Source organism: Rhamphochromis longiceps, linkage group LG5, assembly GCF_057381845.1.
Source record: "Rhamphochromis longiceps isolate RC_006_pf linkage group LG5, R_longiceps_female_GT1.1, whole genome shotgun sequence".
Taxonomy (NCBI): domain Eukaryota; kingdom Metazoa; phylum Chordata; class Actinopteri; order Cichliformes; family Cichlidae; genus Rhamphochromis; species Rhamphochromis longiceps.
In genome coordinates this window covers 36114804-36133460 of record NC_140561.1, presented here as the reverse complement: position 1 = coordinate 36133460, position 18657 = coordinate 36114804, and the positions used below count along the sequence as shown (strand labels likewise).

Below are 18657 nucleotides of genomic sequence, written 5' to 3'. Positions count from 1 at the left end.
GGGGGGGGGAACCCCCCCCCAAAAAAAACAAACAAAACAAATGGGACGTGTGTACTTAACAGCTGACATCTGCCAAAACAAACTTTGTGATGTGACAAAGAGACGGCATAAAGAAACAAGGTCAACCTCCAATCAAATCCTCAGTGCTTCCTCAACCATTTTCAGCCTGTCATCAAAGGCACAAGAAGAAGAAGAAAAAAAAAAGTCTTCCTCTTTCTCTCTGCTAAATTTCACCCATACCTCCTCCACCTATTATCTACCCTTTCAGGGCCAAGCACACAAGCTAACACGAGTAACTGAAGGCAGTTAAAGTCAACCGCTGTGAGGGCAGCGAGCCACTGCGTTGACAGGTCTGGTTAAACAGGTTCTGAGGGGAAAGGCTGATACTTGTTTAACTGCAAGGTAGTTGCTGCTGCTGCTTCCTTTATAACCTGTGGCTTGGTTTTTGGGAAATGTTCATTTCACCCACTGACCCCAAAAGCTAATATAAAACAAAGAGAAACACTGATGTCATATATGTTTGTGCATTTCAGTGCCGTTGTTATACCTTTCAATTCAGCTATATGTTCGATGTTGATTCATATAAGTGTTACTCCTACGTATGAGGGGCCGTACAAGCCAAAATTCATTCTTTCAAGCTGCAACACTTGCACCTGCAAACTTCTTTTTACGTGCACTCAAAATAGTGGCACAAAAATAACGCCATAGATAGCTTGCTGAAGAACTTATAAGAGCACAATATTGCAATGTGTGTTTTAAATATGTGTAAACATGAGAATAAAAATATCCAAATATAAAAATTAAAATAAAACTATGTGAGAGTGAAAGTATATGTATGTGAAAGAAGAATATATGTATGTGAGAGTGAAAGAATGAATTTGTTTGTACGGCCCCTCATACCTACGTGAAACACAAACAGATGAACCTCTGAAATTAGCAAGGCCTGAACAGACAAGTGATGATGAAACAAGTAGACAGTTCTGCCTAACTTCCTTTTCTCTTAACTAAATTCTTTGCTGCAGCCACAAATTTGCATCTCATTATTCCCCAAGAAACTTGCAAGTAGGCTTAATGGCACACCTGCTCCAAACATATGTAAAGGAAATATTGGCAAGCTGCAGAGGATAGACGTTGAATGCTGAACGGTTAGTACAGTCGATTCAATAGTTGTCCAAGTTTAACATAAACAACCCATTTGTCCTCTCTAAGCTGCACTTCTTTGTTCATCACATGATGTACTTTTGAGGTCTGTGCTTTTACTGAGCAACACAGCTTATTTGTGAAGCTAAGTGAGAGCACATAATGATGGCTACTGTTCTCATTAGTTTAGTAGGGGATTTTCTTTGCCGTTTATTAATAGGAAAGTTTTTCAACACATGACTTAACCATCATCTGTGTGATATTGCTGAAAAAGAGGCTACAGAACAAAAGTGCTATCCATTAAGAAAAAAAAAAAAAAAAAAAAAAAAAAAGTAAGTGTGTGGCCTAGGCAACATTACTGACTCACTAAATCAGGCTTGAGGCTGTCATTTATTTTTTTCCTGAAACTTTAAAACAGCATTTTTTTTTTAAAACATTTTCAAAAATGTATATCATCCCCACTTTCTAAAGTCTAGTTTATTAAAAAAAAAAAAAAAAAAAAAAAAAAAAAAACCCTAACTGATTTACAAAAGTTTAACACATCGTCATAAAAAGTTAAGCTATGCACCAAACTGATACCATTATTTACACAAGCCCATTAAATTACAACATAAATTAGAAAATATTTACATCCAGGACAAGACACTGGATAAAATTCTATGCTTGGAATTTAATTTCTAAAAACATTTTTTAAAAGAAATATTTACATTTACGCACGCATTCTCACAACCAACACACAACCTGGCAGAAGTGGGCTTGTTGGTAGGTTAGTGTCAATTTGGATGTTGTTTTAATAACTTGTTCACAAAAAATTAATAAGTAAAAGCAAACAAACAAATTCTCACGACTATGTACTGTATGTGTTGTAAGACTGAGTAACAATGGATCCATGGCAACGCCTGTAATCCACAAACACTGAGGAGGCTTCTGTCATAGCAAATTCAAAGTGCCCCTGCTATGCATTCTGGGATTTTATCTATCATGTAGTCTGTTAAATCATTTTTGCACATGAGAAAAAGGGTTTGCAAAGTCCACATCAAAGTGAGTTATTCTCTCCTGCAAAAACCAGTGCTGCTAAACTGCTTGAAATGCATAATTTGAAGTCCAGACCTTTCTTTTTGTCATTTACATCACTATGTAACATGGTGCCATAATGCACACCTAGCAGCTAGTTTGGCATGCCCTCAAAAAAAAAAAAAAAAAAAAAAAAAAAAAAGCAGTCAACTAAAACCTAATGCAGCCACTAATACTGAGTGTTTCAGAGGGTGAAGAGATGTGCTGTAGCAGTATACAACCACAAAAATAAAATAATGAGCCTCTAAATTGGCATAATGGGGGCACTTTAAAGTTTTTGGTTTCTGAAAGAGCACAGGCTGAGATGAGAAAACCAACTGTCTTTTCTCATCTAGCTTCAAATCAACTCCCATGAACAAAAACACAATAACACTGGATCCATTCTGAATTAATGGTACAACTAAAGCACAAAAATAAAGAAAACTAAGATTTTCCATCACACATAACTGTCCTTTGCAAGTCAATTGAGACACAGGAAATAAGTGGATTTGCCCCCAGACTGAGCAGGAAGGAGAAAACTGAGAGGAATTCACAGCCACAGAAAGTCATCTTGAAATGATGTCCTCTAGGGAAGATGAGGGAGGGAAAAAAAAAAGAGAAAGACAAGGGAGGTGGAAAAAATAGTCGCAGAATGCATTTTGTTTCCCCCTCATCTTCTTCAACAAAATGCAGGCCCTGTGGTTATAGCAGTAGGCCACTAGCAACTGTATGTAACTGCATAGTGGCTAGCATGATGCGGCATGTATTAATCCCCTTTTTAGGCATGTACTCCTTGCTAGGAATTTAACAGTATTTTATCGCATTACTTTGGTGTATGAATGTAACCTCTCTGGAAAAGTCATGGCTGTAGTTTCACTAGCTTATGACAAATAGCAACTGTGCTAAACAGCAATATGAACATAAATGTATACTTTTTTCCTTTTCTCCCCGACTTGCATGCATCACACAGACCCTGCTGTCCGTGGCAAATTTAGAGAGAACTGAATGCACAAACCTTACCAGTTCATAATGGCAGGACTTGTTGCCAAAAACAAATCTTTTGCACGTGTGAAAAATAACATATGCCATGCTGCTCTCCTCTTACTGGTTTGTGTGAATGAAGGCAAGACAAACATTAATATAGAAGTGAACTATCACTAAATGACAATCCTGTTGCTTTAGCAGACAGAAGAAGCCACACATGCCATGTCTGAAAAGGGCTTTACTCTTTCACAGAGCGGGCTCCCATTAGGACAAATCCAGAGCATTCAACACGCATGCCAACAGTAACTGATTTGTAGCCTGCTGTGACAGGCTGTTAAAAATCCCCAACCTGTCAAACTATAAATTTACAGTGTGAGCACACACATTCACACACAAATGCAGCTCTCAAAAAGACAATACCAAATATTGATTTTTAAAAAGGTCCAAAAGGGAAGTCGGGGCAGCAAGATTAAGTGACTCTGGGAATCTCAGGTTCATAGGGATTCTCCTTTAAGCTCTCATTTCCTGTGCTTGTCCATTTTGTCAGTAGATTTACTTCCACTGTCTGAGGATCCCTGGGTGTCGCTACCAGAGCTCAGGTACATCTTGTCCACTTGTTTGAGCGCTTCATTCAGGTAGTTCTGAAGCGAGGTCATGGCAGCACAGATGGCTGGAGAGCCAAAGCCATGAGTGATGAGACTGAAGTGAGTCAGGCAGCCTTGGATTCCAGGTTCCAGAATGGGAGCAGGCCTAGCGTTGCCCAAAGGTGAGCGGTCCTGAGTGAGCAGATCAGTAAACTCTTTGCAGATTTGCCTGTAGGTAGAGAAGCAGAATAACTAAGGATGTGAAATATGTACAGATTTGTGACCTAATTGGAAAATGGATAATTTCGAAAATACAGCTTTCTATTGATCAAATACTTTAAAACCAGCTTTTGAAAAAGGTTGTCTTGCTACATCCCACTTTGCTAGGTGTTTAAATGCATGTAAATTAAAACAATGATTGAAAATACACTTACTTGGCAGCAAGGAGCATGTTCTTGCGCGAGTTAGCCTCATTCCGCTCCACATGTGGCCTACCCAGGTATTCAGCAATTGCCTTTGCAGGGAATTCGGTCTCACACACATAACCAAAGTCTCTTGCTAAATGAACAGCTTCACCTAAGACAAAAAAGAAAAAGATAATATTACATATAAGAAAAAAAAAAAAAAACAAAAACAGGTTTTCTGTAGATCCAAGAAAACACTCAAGTTGCAACTTTATTGCTAACCACAAATTAATACTTGTGAATAAATATATTACTAATACATATTAATATTAGTCTTTAGACAAATATTATAACAACATATCCTTTGACATACTAGATTGTTAAGCTGTCCAGGAGCAGAACAATTTACTAGTTTAAGAGCATTACATGAATAGTCCCATTTTCAAACAGATATACACAAGCATGAAGGCATAAGAAGTGAAGCAGCTGAACTGCAGAATAATCATCTGCAGTCATTCTTCTAACTCTAGGTAAGAAGAGCTATGCAGATTGATACATTTTTGTCTTCAGGGTGGCTCGACTTGCATGTTCATAAAGGGATTATGTGAATAAATGCTACCAAAACGGGCCCCGAGATGCCAACAACACCGCTTATTGATAGACATGTACAAGTCTTCAAATGCTGGCAGCTATTCAGAAGCACAAGCTTTAAGGTCAGCTGGCCCTCCTGGCAAGCCGAACACAAGATAACAAGGCTTAATTCAGCTTTGAAGGTCTCTAAATAACACAGGCCTCCAGTCATCTTCCTGCACAGAATCATCACCCCATTTATAAAAATTCGGCATGTGGGGAGTGAGAGAGGGAAAAAAATAAAATAATATCTTTCTATAGCCAGCGGCAGGTAAATGTGATTAAAGTGATACTGGGATGATAGAATCAAATGTCACTGACTGAGGTATGACTGCAGTTGTCATTCAAACTATACAGCAACAGAAAACAGTCACAATAAAAATCAGGGCTGTATGACCTGGTAGTATTCTTTCCATCAACAGGAACAATTAATTTTCCCTAACACAACTGAGTTTCAGAGGTGACTTTGCACACTAGGTAATACAAGACAACATGCTCAATGGAGTAACAGAATTAGTGCTGAGGTTTGTTGTTTCTTTTGAGTATTTCAGATGGAAAATGGTCATCTCAGTCTTTTATACACTATACGAGTTCAGTCAACCTAATTTTGGCTAAATTTTCCAAACCACTATGACTCACCAAATAATGTGTAGCTGACAGTCTGGCACATTAAACACAGGGAAAAAAAAAAAAAAAAAAAAAAAAAAAGGTTGCAGTTACATTGCCTTTAGTTACCCTTTCCACAAGAAGTGAAACACACACATACCAATGCCAATACACTAACGTTCCCACATTCTCATACTACTAACGCGACATTCCAGCCACTGCAAACCGTAATTATAGTGCGAGAATTTACTGTGGGCAAATGACTAATGTGTCATACCTTCTACTAGCGAGGTAAGTAGAGTGACATTAGCTGCCTTCCTTCTTCCTGCAGGCAGGTTAAGCCCAATTTTGTCCAGCTTTTCTCTCAGAGAACGGCCTCCATTTTTTGACTTGGCTCTGTATAAAGAGAAAAAGAAATTGAGGTCATTCACATATTGTCTTGACATTTTCATCAAATTATCAGTGGAGTTTTAAAACGTTATTGTGTCATTTATGACTATTTATTTGATCCCCCTTGAGACCATAAATTAAAAGAAATACCAAGAGTTACAAGATATGTACTGTACACCTGTGTAATACACATTCATGTGTATAGTCTCAAACACTTCTGAAAATAAATTACAAGAAGATTCTCTTGACCTAAAATAAAATATTGAAACAATTCATGTTCCACTCAAAAGCACAGCAGAGAGGTATAACTCATAAATGCATTTTCAGAAGCTCTTGAACTCTCCACTTGCCATAGCCAATTCAGTTTTCTGCATGACTGGCAGACAAGCTCTCCCCCTCAGTGGTCGGTGAGAAGGGGCGCATCTTTGGAGAGACATGTGTGTTTGAGTGCCCCCACCCCTTCTCCCTCTTGTCCCACTACTAACGATAGTCCTATTGCTGTGTGACCTACTTTTAAGAAAGAAGAAAAAAAAAAAAAAAAAAAAAAAAAAAAAAAGAGATTGTATATGTGGGTCTGTGGGTGCATGTCAGCATTAATACAGGCACATGGGAAGTGGTAAACATGCACTCCAAGTACAAAATGCTCCAGTCAGGAGTGTTAACCATGTACTGTAACCTCGAAGTCCCTCAACAGACTGCTGCACTACCATGTGTGCCATAAGGTCAACTGCTCTGGCACAGTTTAACATTTGCAATCACGTACACAGGCACACAAACACAATAGGTAGGTACTAACAATGTTGACGCAACCTATCCCCAATGGAAGCACTGAACCCAAAATTGCACACAACACAAAGAATGTCACAAACCTTGCAAAAAATAAAGAAAAGAGGAAAAATGATGAGCCGGAGCAACAGAGTCAAGCTGTGCTTTTAAAAAGAGCCTTTCCCATGGGCTACTAAGCTTTAGCCTACAGATCACTTGCTCCACGCCTTCCACAGCTTAATGATGGTTTATTTTTGAGATAATAAAAGTCTTAACAGTTTGCAGAAACCAGAAATTTTGAACAACTGAAATCATTTTGGATTAGTTAATCCTATTTTTTGTGAATCAATAGAAATGTATTCACATGTCATGTTAAAGATTTTTACGAACCACAAGGAAAAAAGAATACTGTCTAGCTGTGACGTGGAATGAGACCGAGCCCTGACCTGCGTAGAACGCCTCCCAGGAGCGATGCGTTGAGGCATTCTGGGGGTGACAAACGTCTCTGGACTTCAGCCACAGTAACCTTGTACTTGGATGTAGAGCTCAGCAAGGAAAGACGGCCTGGTACGGAGCAAAACACCTCTGTGGGATTTGACACCATGCCCAGCAGGGACTCTTTCTGGAAGGGAAGACCCAGTGCGTTTCCTTTAGGTAGAGTGACAGGCCCTGGAGAGTGAGGAAAATAATGTTTGTAAGCTAAATACTAAAGTAGTGCAAAAGAACATAAAAACAGATTGTGGTTGGGCAGTCAGATTTGTTAATTACTGTCAATCTTTATTCCAGACTTACGATCCATAAAAAATAAAAATAAATCAGACAAACCAATCTGTACGTTTCCTGTTTATGTGCATAAGCTCTGATCTTTCTGTGTCTTGTGCGGAAAAGCGAGCAGAAGTATGCGTATGCTGCTCTCCTCCAATGAGGAAAGCCAGTCTCTGCTGTGCCAAAATATACAAGAAAAAAAACATCTAAAGCCTTTTGAAATGTGTGGTTTTGGAAAGATCGGATGCCTGATGGTTAAACAGCTATGATGCCCTCATGTCAAACACCATCCACAAACAGGTACGCACATACAGACCGTCACTCATCTAAGCCACAACCTCGGAACCGTGAATTGATTGGTCTCACAGTCTTTGATCGAGCTAGACATTGTGATTTTTTTTAAATGTCATCCCACAACAAAAGCACTGACAGACAAACAAAACAGTACAGCACACTACGAAACAAAACAGCTATCTTCATCCTCACCCGCGAAAATTCCCCCCTGATAATAAGTCCTCTGTAAGCGATCAAGGTTCCTGCCACCTCGAAGTCCTAATACTGAGACAGAAATGACAGAGTCACATCAGTGCTTTAAATCTCCTCTCCGGCAAATCACTGGGAATGACATGCCATTGTTTACAAGTGGAAACCCTAGATTGCCCATAGCGTGCCCTTGAGCCTGGGAACAGTATAATAAGCAATCACTGATTTACATAACAAATGCAGACTGTTTGGTTTATTGCACTCTGCAAATGTCGTGCTGCTTGTTATGTACTGTAATATTGCAATATTACAAAGCAACCCTATAATTACTAGCATGCTTTCAAAGAATAAAACTTTGGGACTGTACTGCAAAATATGACATTGTCAGCAAATCAAAAACATCAATTTTACTTTGATGTTTAACATACATATGAACAAGAAACTAAGGCGTGACGTTTACATTTTAAAATGAAACTTAACTCTACTTACGCAAATTATATTTTCTACTTGTCCACTGTCCACATACTGTTCATAATAACATGATGTTCCTTGGGTTCATCTTTCACTTTAAATCTGTTTAATAGAGCCCTGATGACAAAACAGCAGGAATAAGTTTCTCCCTCAAAACAGTTCAAGTCTCAACAAATTACTAAACTGTCCTTCACATGCAAGCCTAATGCCACACCCACCCAAAAGCTGGTTCTGCAGAGCCAAACACAGCTTCAAGACCAACTCATAATTTCCTGCTAACATGAACTGAAAAGAGCTGCAATTGCGAGCTTAACACGCCTAAAGATGATCCAAAGCTTTGGAACTCATAGTCAACACAGTTTGTGAGATTGCTCAATTTCCATGTCATGTCAGCTGTAGCCTGATGAATATGAAAGGGATCAGTTCTTTCCCACTGGGCATCCATTCAAGCACCTTCAACAGAATAGGCTAAGGATCACATCGGGCTTAAATAAGTGCATCGCATGGATTATCATTGTATGCAGTGTAAGTACAAACAGAAGACGCCTCCTTTCCTTACTCTCTCACTGAGTGCCCTGACATGCCACTATAGAAGTATGTCATTTCCAAGTATATAGAGTTCAACAAATGAAGGTCCAGCATTTTTTAGTAATTACCACATATTTTGCTGTACAAAAGCATTCCTCTTCAGTTTTCTTTTTTAATTGCTCTAACAGTTAAAAAGTCAAAATAAATAAAATGTCACAACTCACCTTTTTTGATGACCGTCTGATCTGCCATAATTATACTGTGGTCGTCTACTTGCTGATAACAAAGAAAAGAAGCAGCAGTAAGTAAACACATGCATTGCTCTGTTTTGATAAGATGCTTGAGCTAGACTATTTTTTCCTAAGGTGGGTATTTTCTTGATATTAGTAATCATAATCTGTCTCTTTCATGCAAAGCATATAATGTAATATGTTCCATTTTATAATAGAAATATTTTCTACTACCGCACCTTTAACTTGGAAGCATTTTGAATATATGTGACCTTTGGTTATATTAACATTTAGGAGATTTTAAATCTCCATATGGCAGGCGAGTGCAATAAAACACACTATAATGCATCCATTTACGACTTTTCAGTATATTCACTACTTCGACTGCATTCACACAACCATTTAAGCACAAAGCCTCAGTCTTTGCGCGCCTCTGCCTCAAAAGTATAATGTCAAGTGATTATATAAATCTAATCCACTTACTTGAACATCATCCAGCCCGTGTCCCATGTCATGCATCCCCATATTATCGCCAATAACCGACGACTCTAGACTGTGAGCGTGTGGAGACAGCAGCTCCGGTCGGCGGAACCCTTCCCTCCTAACCCCTGACGAGCCTCCCTCCAAGCCTAGGATCTGACTCGCGAGTCCGCTCCTCCCGTGTGCGCCGAGCCCCTCCTGGCCTTGCCGCCCAGGCCACGGCTGCTGTTGGTTCGACGATGGCGACTGGTGTATGGAGTTGATGTTGAAAGGGTCCCCGAGGTGAGAGTAGGGGTCACTAGACTGCGGGTACGAGATAGGCTGGTAGGGAGGAGGAAAGTAAGGGGGCTGGAAGTCTGAACTGGCCGAGTGTGAGAGGGAAGTAGACGGGCTGTAGAGGTGTTGACTGACCGCCGGCAGGTGAGGCAGCCGTGGGTTCCCATTGCTGTTACTATCGTGCCTTTCCTAAGGAATGGAGGAGACAAAGCGGCTGAGAAAGATGCCAACAACATGGCAGGTTGTCACCCAAGGAGATAAAATGTCAGATTATTCGCTGGCACGATGTCTACTGAAAAATGGGATTTAGACGGGATAAAACAATAACGGAGACCGTTAATTTGGAATTTTTCTTAGTACTTAGTGGCTATTGCAAGAATATGCAAATATTCTCAGCAGCAATCAGCGTCTCAGATTATTATTATTATCATATTTTATTTTGTATATAGAGTAACAATAATAAGAACACGACCCCACTTTAATTTTATAAGGAATCATAGCCGGCTTTAACTCTGACAACGACATCCTGTTTTCACTGTTTCGCCAAACTTTACTCTAACTTTTCTCCCTTGGTGCAGCACATCATGCTGCTTCTAATGAGTCACCTTCCGAAATTTTACCGTGATTATTTCAACCCAAAGGATTAAAAGTCAGCACCCACTTCTTGCCGTTAAATTCGGTGCCACTGATCTCACTTAGTGGAGGCCATCTCTTACGAAACTCACCTCACAGTCATCCTCGTATTTTACGTTGTCGGCTAATTTCCACAACATTTTGGCTGAGGAAAAAGTCTCTTTCTTGCAAATTAAAAAAAAAAAAAAGTGTAAAAGAAAAAAAAATGGGGGAGGGGGGAAAGAAGCCCGCGAGTTAATCCAGGTATGAAGAAATTAACAGCTTCCTGGTGGTCATGAACCCGCTTATTCTTCAGCTGCAGCAGGAGGCAAAGTTGTAGGCGAAGGCTGAAGGGCGAACTGACCTACCGACTGAGTATCCAACTACAGATATGAGTTTCCACAGCCACTATGAGAGAAAAATAATCGTTGTCAGGCAATATTCCCCCCTTTCCTGCCAAGGCGCTCAGTACTTCTGTTGTGAAAGTGGGCGAAACCGGTTCATAAGAAACTTGACTCCCTCTTATGGACAAAACAGTGCTGTTCAGTGCAAACATGAGCATTTCACTATATCTGCACAGCTACTTACAGTGGGCGTCACCCTGTCCGATGATGTCAGTGAATTGGAAAAAAAAATAATAAAAATAAAAAATCCTGATTGGCGGGGTGATTGTCCAATCAAAATTCGGTCCGTCTGTAGCGCGTCTTTGCACGGCGTCAAATATTAAAAGGATTAAACATCCCCAGTGTAGTCTATATCCATTTTCCTCTCTCTCTCTCTCTCTTTTTTTTTTTTTTTTTACCTATTCCTCGTGTCTTGCAGCAAATGCTGCTTCTCATTAACATTTTTACTTCTTTTATCTCCTCGGGCCCATGGGTAGTTGAACCTTTAATTTTACAGGGCACTGTGTTCTGTTTAATGATTATATTCTTGGGCTTTAAAGCGATTCATTGGGCAGAGATCTGTTAGCCAGTCATCAAAGAAATGATTTCTTGAGTTTTATATATTTACAAAATTGCACTTTACTGAACTGCAGGACAATGTGCTCATGTAAAATATTACGACTACGAGACAGAACCTGTGAAAACGTTGCAGTTACTGCTGTACGTTAATGAGAGCTTCTTGACGAGACCTTGTACTGTAGTATACGCAGGCTTTACACAGTGTATTGCCTCTAGAGACCAATCACTTTGCTCGGTTTGAGCTGCTAATTTTAATAGCCTTCAGGAGAACGTCTTAATTTGAGGTAAAAACAAAAAAACAAAAGTTAACATTCGTGTTCTTAAAACCACCACCACTAAAAGTAAAACCCTATTATTATTATTATTATTATTAGTGGTAGTAGCAGTAGTATGTAGGTCAATTATTATTGGCCTGCATACATACTACGCATAAATGCAGTGATAGGAAACTGAGCCAAGCTACTGTGTGTTTCCCTTTTATTCCTAAAACCTTGTGGTTATGCTTTGACCGACTGGATAATTTTATAATCTTAAAGATCACCTTTTTCCCACGACAAGGCGTACTTACAGTTTGTATGCTTAATTCAGTAACAGGTATTCCAACAGGCCCGTGACATTTTGATGTTTCATATCAGTGGTACGTTTCAAACCGCAATAAGCCCGAGGGCTTAACCGCATTATTCTCTCAAAAAGCTCTAAAGCTCAAAGGATTTCAGCAAGCAGCCCTTTCTTAACTTCATTTAAATTTTTGTTGAGCTTTATAGTATCTCGGAAGGAGGGCTCTTTGAACTCTGGTTTTAATCAAAAGACAAGTAGAACAGACTTTGAGGGGGGAAATACATGATATAAAAATAACACCTGTTATCAGTTCTTCAAATCGTATTATGCCACCCCGAGGCTGCTCTAGTATTTTATCACTTTGTTTTGCATTATCAATTGATACGTAAACCAGTACGTGTCAGATTTTAATTTGTGAACTTAACGTGCGGAAATCCCGTGGCTTCTCTCCACCCAGCTGTGATAGTCCGCCCCTTTTTGTCCTCTTTGCCTTGTTGTCATGCCAAGCACTATTTATTTATTTATTTTTTTAAATGCCCTATTTAAAATGTTGTTCTGTGTTGAAACAGGCACAGGACGGACCTAAGAAAGTTAGTCACGCTTGGCCGACCGGTAAGGTTTTGAAAAATCCTGATGCTCAGCCTGTCATTTTAATGACAGCCGACTCAGCTGATGTCAGGTGTGAAGACAAAATGGATCCGTGCCCGGACACATTCAAAGTGTCACAGAAGCCAATGACTGAGCTCTGCCTAGTGATCTGCCTGTTTTCTTTGATCCCAGACTTAAGAAATATAGTTCAAAGCTGGTTTATGAACTGATTTTAACACCCAAAATTTGCATTGTATTGATAGGTCTACTAACTAAGTGAGTAAACTACTAAGTGAACAACCCTAATGGAGATCACAGTAATATTGAAGTTGCTCCAATATGTGTTCGTAACTGAAGAAAGAAAGATATATATATATATATATATATATATAAACAAACTTTACTGGGCGGAAAATCTACTCTTGTAATCCCCCGCCCAAAAAAAATTCAATTTAAAATTTATAACTTAAACTGTTTGCAGAAACTATTGAAGAGGTGGAAAAAGTACCCTATCAGCAATTTTACTGAAAAATCATTTCATCCTTTATTTCAGTTTTAACCATCAGCAGCTCCACTGGTTTGTGATCCAGTAGCCTCAAGCGAAAATACTCAAAGTTTCTGATGAGTTAAACCTTGTTATTATTGGCATTAATCACAGGTTATTCAAAAAGCGCATATAGCGCCGTGCGACTTTAAGCTGGGGATAAAAACGAATTTGTAACTGCCCTTTTCCGCAGCAACCATTTTGACGTGAAGCAGTGTACAGCCACAGCCGCTACTAATGACATTAATGAAGATTTTGTAATTAGTAACACCTGTAGTTACTTACCACGTCGTGTCCAAATGGCTGCTGTAAAGGTTTAGGCTATATAAGGAGGGACTCAGTCTTAAGGTTAACGAGAGCGCACGTTTGCACAATGCAAACGTATTAAATTAGACAATAAATATATTTATGAGTAGATCTATGATTGCTATAATTTGACTTAATATAGCCTAAACTAGGGTTACGTTTTTATTCTACTCTGAACAAGACTGTTTTTAAAGTGATCAGTGTAAGAAAGACCCTCCGTAAGTTTACTTTTCTGTTAGTCTTCCACTGATGTAGATATTAAACGAATAAGTTTAGTCTTTTAATAAGTGCATTAGAATTATAAGTTTACATTTTACATTAGCCTTTTCATATGCTTGGATATTATTGATGCCGTAGTTCACTCAAACATGGTGCAATTTAAATTCCTTCTATATTCAGGTTATTTTAACTGGAAGCTACTAGTTAAATCAGCGAAGGTTAAAAGATAATCCACAGGCCTCCGTCCTGTTCAAGCAGGATGTCAACCAATTTGCATTAGTTTTTCACCCTTATTGCTCACTCCGTGGCCTCTCGCACGCAACAATCTCCCAATGCCTGCGCCTTCTGACAGGGACCTGATCTTCAAGGTGGTTTTTGACAAAATAGGGAGCTGATCTGCAAGGTGACTTTTACGGGAAACCCTGTGAAGCTTGTGATATTTGAAAGTTGCCATTTTATACCCTACAGCTGTAATTAGTCAGGCTTGTTAAATTTAATGACAGAGGTGGAAGTGCATGAATTCATTGTTCAAATTTTTAAGAGTGTGGCTGTAAAAACGGACTCTAAGCTAACCTATATTAAGATGAAGTGAGGCTGATCGTCTACCGAGCTCTGTGAGGAGTGTGTCGGGCCCGAACAGCACCAGCCCAATTTAACTCCTTGTTATGGTGGGAAGTAATAAAACAAAAGCGATAAACACGATACAGGCTTGGTCAAATTAGATCATCTGTAAGAGGAAAATACAGGAGGCAGCCAACTCACCCTCCAGTCTATCCTCTCCAGTACAGACATCTGCAAGGCTCCAGTCGCAGTAATCCCGCTGAGCTGCAGCGAATGAGTGAAACCATGAGTTTTACATTGCCGACTTCACCTGACTGCAACGCAGGACGCATGCGCACTCTAATGAACTGCACCTGAGTGGACAAATCAAAATTTATTGCCAAACCGTTTATGGAAATTTGCATATACGGTTTGTGTAAAACAACGTGTACATTAATTTATTAATATGAGGAAAGCTGGTACGAAAGACTAAAAAAACAACAAAAAACACTGAGGAAAACAAACATGATGCACAGAATTAGACTTATAACCGAGACAGTACTACAGTTAAACTTATCATTGTATTCTAGTTTTGAGTGTAAAAAAAATAAATAAAAATAAAGTTACGGAGGATAAAATTAATGAATACGTGGAAAAAAAGAAGTATGGAAAATTCAAGATAAGGCAATTCCAGCCCAGCCCTAAAGCCACAGCGCCTCGGGGTGACCACAAGAATCTGCTTTCAAAAGCCACTGAAGCTTTTTAAGGTGTATAGTCCCTGTTATCTGATCTCCAGAAGATTTCAGCTTAAACTATTGAACAGATCAAAGTGTCTTTGCTGTGTGGTTAAGAATGCAGCTGATATATCTTGATCTGGGGAGGGGGGGGAAGACGTCTACCTGTGGTCTGACACCTGTTTAATCGATTTTTAAAAAATGGTGGAATGACACATTTTCCCCCAGATTAATTTAATTCCAACAATAAGACCTTAATTTAAAACCGTGTGCTACTGTTAAAAAATAAAGATCTTCTAATATATAAATTTTGTTGTTACGTTCTTGAGTAAAACAAAAATTAAGGGTGGAGGGGGAAAAAATCTACAATTTAGCAAATCTGACGTTATGTGTTGGTGAAATAATTCAAACCAATATAAGCAAACAATAAATTGTTCCGTGTAGTTGGTATTTATTATATCTTTCCAAAAAACCACAACAAAACACCAATTTCGTTTTATTATAGTCCCCCATGACCACTAAAGAGGCCTAAATAATAAATATATTTTTTTTTTCCATTCGCAAGTCTTTATTATAACTATCAACTAAATTAAAATGCTTGTTTCCTAATCAGTGTTGAATGCTTTGTTTGATAAAATGCCGCACTAAGTGATCCAAACGTGAAAGAAAGAAAACAGCAGACTACCAGGAAAATCTCTGGATGGAAACAGTTCTGTTATTCTAAAGTTTTAGCCACCATAATTTGATCATTTGTGGTGTAACGAGAAGCAGGCTTTGTACACCCTTTGTATGCTGTTTTCTTTACGCCGAGTATAAAATCTCAGCGCGGTACTTGCGCCTGTGCTGTCACCTAGGGGCCGCATCTTTTCATTACCACAGGACTGCAGTAGTAGCCTGTTTTGTAGTGGCTGTGGAGTAAGTAGCTACTCTGGGTGGACCTATTCAGAGATCAGCTCAACATATTACATCTACGGTACTTAATTTTCAGTTATTTAAGTTATTTAGGTATTTACATTACATGCCATGATTACTTCAGCAGTGAGAAAAATAGCTTATTGGCATGGCATATTACTTTTTATTGCCATTTTCACATATGTGTGTGTGTAAGAATGATTGTTGCAGAGGTAGTACTGTATAGCAGATGGCACTAAAAGCAACCAATAAAATGTTGAAGGTAAAAATTTTTTTACATTTTCTCGATCACACAAGTCAATCATCTAATTGCAACCCAATCATGCGTTTCCCTATATGGAAAATTAGAAAGGAAAAACCCGGCAAACATTAACTCAGGATGCAGTAAAAGTCTGACAGAGTATCACAAAGCAAGAAAGACCATATTTAACATTCACAGGTTCTGGATATCAGCTGTTGAAACCAGAGGTTTCTCAGAGTATTTTATTACCATCAATTTGTCCAGTTTTTATAAACCTTAACTTTGTAGTCAGGGACAAAAATATTTGAACCCCTGCTAATTTTATGAGTTTGCCAAATAACAAAGAAATGATCAGTCTATAATTTCAATGGTAGGTTTATTTGAACAGTGAGAGACAGAACATTAACAAAAAAAAAACCCACATTTCAGTAAAGGTATAAATTCCTTCGCATATTCATGAAGGAAACAAGTATCAGCAAGATTTCTTAATACAGGTAATGAGTTGACATTAGGAGCCTTCTCAACCCGTTACCTGTATAAAAGATAGATGTCCATAGCAGCAATCAATCTATCCAGATTCCAAACTCTGCACCATGACCAAGACCAAAGAGCTTTCCAAGGATGTCAGTGGTCCAAGGATGTGTCGACAGCACTCTGGGCGCCCTTTCCTCATATTGTAAAACACATGTAAAAAACCTCGGCGTCTACATTGATGGTTCTTTTAAATTGAATAAGCAGGTGAGTGCAGTAGTTCAGTCCTGTTTTTTTCAGTTAAGACAGCTAGCCAAGGTAAAGCCATACCTTCCGGCTAACGTCTTTGAGCGTGTTATTCACCCTTTTCTTACTTGCAGATTAGACTACTGCAATTCATTGTATTATGGTCTAGATCAGGCCACCATCCATCGTCTTCAGATGGTTCAAAATGCAGCTGCTCGCCTGCTAACTGGTGCCAAACGAAGAGAGCATATAACCCCAGTTTTAGCTTCTTTACACTGGCTTCCTGTCTCCTACAGGATCCAATTTAAACTTCTACTTTTTGTTTTTAAGTCACTTAATGCTCGGGCCCCTCCTTACCTGTCTGAGCTCCTCTCTGCCTATGCTCCAGGAAAAACCACGAGGTCTAGCTCAAAACTAATGCTGTCCATCCCACGGACTAACCTCAAATCCCGTGGTGATAGATCCTTCTCTGTGGCAGGTCCCAGACTTTGGAATAGTCTCCCCTTAAATATTAGATCTGCACAAACACTTGAGCAATTTAAATCATCACTAAAGACACATTTCTATGCCCTGGGTTTTAACACACTATGACCCAAGCATTTTGGTCTTATTTGAATTAGTTTAGTTATTGTTTTAATTCTTTTACTGTCCTATTATTGTTTTTTACTGTTATTGTTGTATTACATTGTTGCTTTTTAATACCATTTTTATATTGTTAAGCACTTTGTGCAGCATCGGCTGTTTGAAATGTGCTATATAAATAAATTTGACCTTGACCTACACAAGGCTGGAATGGGCTACAAGACCATCGCCAAGCAGCAAGGTGAGAAGGTGGCAAATGGAAGAACCATAAAATAACTGCCAGTCTCCATTGTTCTGGAGCTCCACACAAGATCTCACCTCGTGGAGTTTCAGTGATAATGAGAATGTTGAGGAACCAGCCCAGAAATACTCAGAAGGAACTTGTCAATGATTTCAAGGTAGGTGGGACGATAGTCACCAAGAAAACAGTTGGTAAAACACTAAGAAGTGAAGGACTGAAATCCTGCAGTGCCTGCAACGTCCCCGTGCTGAAGAAAGCACATATGCAGGCCCGTTTAAAGTTTGCCACTGAACATCTCAATGATTCAGATGAGGACTGGGGGGAAAGTATTGTGGTCAGACGAGATCAAAGTTCAGTTATTTGGCATGAACTCAACTCGCCATGTTGGGAGGAGGAGAAATTCAATTTAATTTTTTCAATTCAATTTTATTTATATAGCGCCAAATCACAACAACAGTCGCCTCAAGGCGCTTTATATTGTACAGTAGATCGCACAATAACAGATACAGAGAAAAACCCAACAATCATATGACCTCCTATGAGCAAGCAACAGTGGGAAGGAAAAACTCCCTTTTAACAGGATTGGTTGGGGTGAGAGAAGGAAAACTGGATAAAGACATGCTGTGGAAGAGAGACAGAGATTAATAACAGATGTAATTCAATGCAGAGGTGTCTCTTAACACATAGTGAGTGAGAAAGGTGACTGGAAAGGAAAAAACTCAATGCATCATGGGAATCCCCGGCAGCCTACGTCTATTGAAACATAACTAAGGGAGGATTCAGGGTCACCTGGTCCAGCCCTAACTATATGCTTTAGCAAAAAGGAAAATTTTAAGCCTAATCTTGAAAGTAGAGATAGTGTCTGTCTCCCGAATCCAAACTGGAAGCTGGTTCCACAGAAGAGGGGCCTGAAAACTGAAGGCTCTGCCTCCCATTCTACTTCTAAATACTCTAGGAACAACAAGTAGGCCTGCAGTGCGAGAGCGAAGTGGATTTATGCTGAGTCAGTTTTTTCAGTTGCTTCCTGGTTGTCTCATTACTGTGAGATACAAGCCCTAATTACAAAAATGTGACACTGTCCACATTATCACTGCAGGGAGACTTGTTGTTGC

General features: G+C 39.2%; 1 protein-coding gene across 4 annotated transcripts; it reads right to left on the bottom strand.

The window, feature by feature from the left end:
• Positions 1–1626: 1626 nt before the first annotated feature.
• tfap2c (transcription factor AP-2 gamma (activating enhancer binding protein 2 gamma)) lies at positions 1627–14488 on the bottom strand. 4 transcript variants are annotated; one of them, XM_085407458.1, is made up of 8 exons: positions 14341–14488; positions 9517–9978; positions 9028–9079; positions 7808–7879; positions 7003–7225; positions 5679–5797; positions 4196–4337; positions 1627–3990 (listed from the first exon to the last, which is right to left on the bottom strand). In XM_085407458.1, exons 1-8 carry the CDS (start codon positions 14368–14370, stop codon positions 3696–3698), a joined length of 1395 nt encoding a protein of 464 aa, XP_085263584.1. In that variant the 5' UTR covers positions 14371–14488; the 3' UTR covers positions 1627–3695. The 4 variants fall into 4 exon arrangements, with proteins under 4 accessions (XP_085263584.1, XP_085263583.1, XP_085263586.1 ...); XM_085407457.1 differs by lacking the exon at positions 14341–14488 and adding an exon at positions 10515–10942; XM_085407460.1 differs by lacking the exon at positions 7808–7879.
• Between the last annotated feature and the right edge of the window lie 4169 nt (positions 14489–18657).

What these genes read in the sequence shown, in the direction of transcription:
- tfap2c (XM_085407457.1), bottom strand. Translation starts at nt 10,562, where the DNA reads ATGTTGTGGAAATTAGCCGACAACGTAAAATACGAGGATGACTGTGAG. An exon ending in TCAGGGGGGAATTTTCGCGG is followed by an intron (nt 7,226 to 7,807) that starts GTGAGGATGAAG and finishes CTCACTCTCCAG; the next exon opens with GGCCTGTCACTCTACCTAAA. An exon ending in AACATGCTCCTTGCTGCCAA is followed by an intron (nt 3,991 to 4,195) that starts GTAAGTGTATTT and finishes CTCTACCTACAG; the next exon opens with GCAAATCTGCAAAGAGTTTA.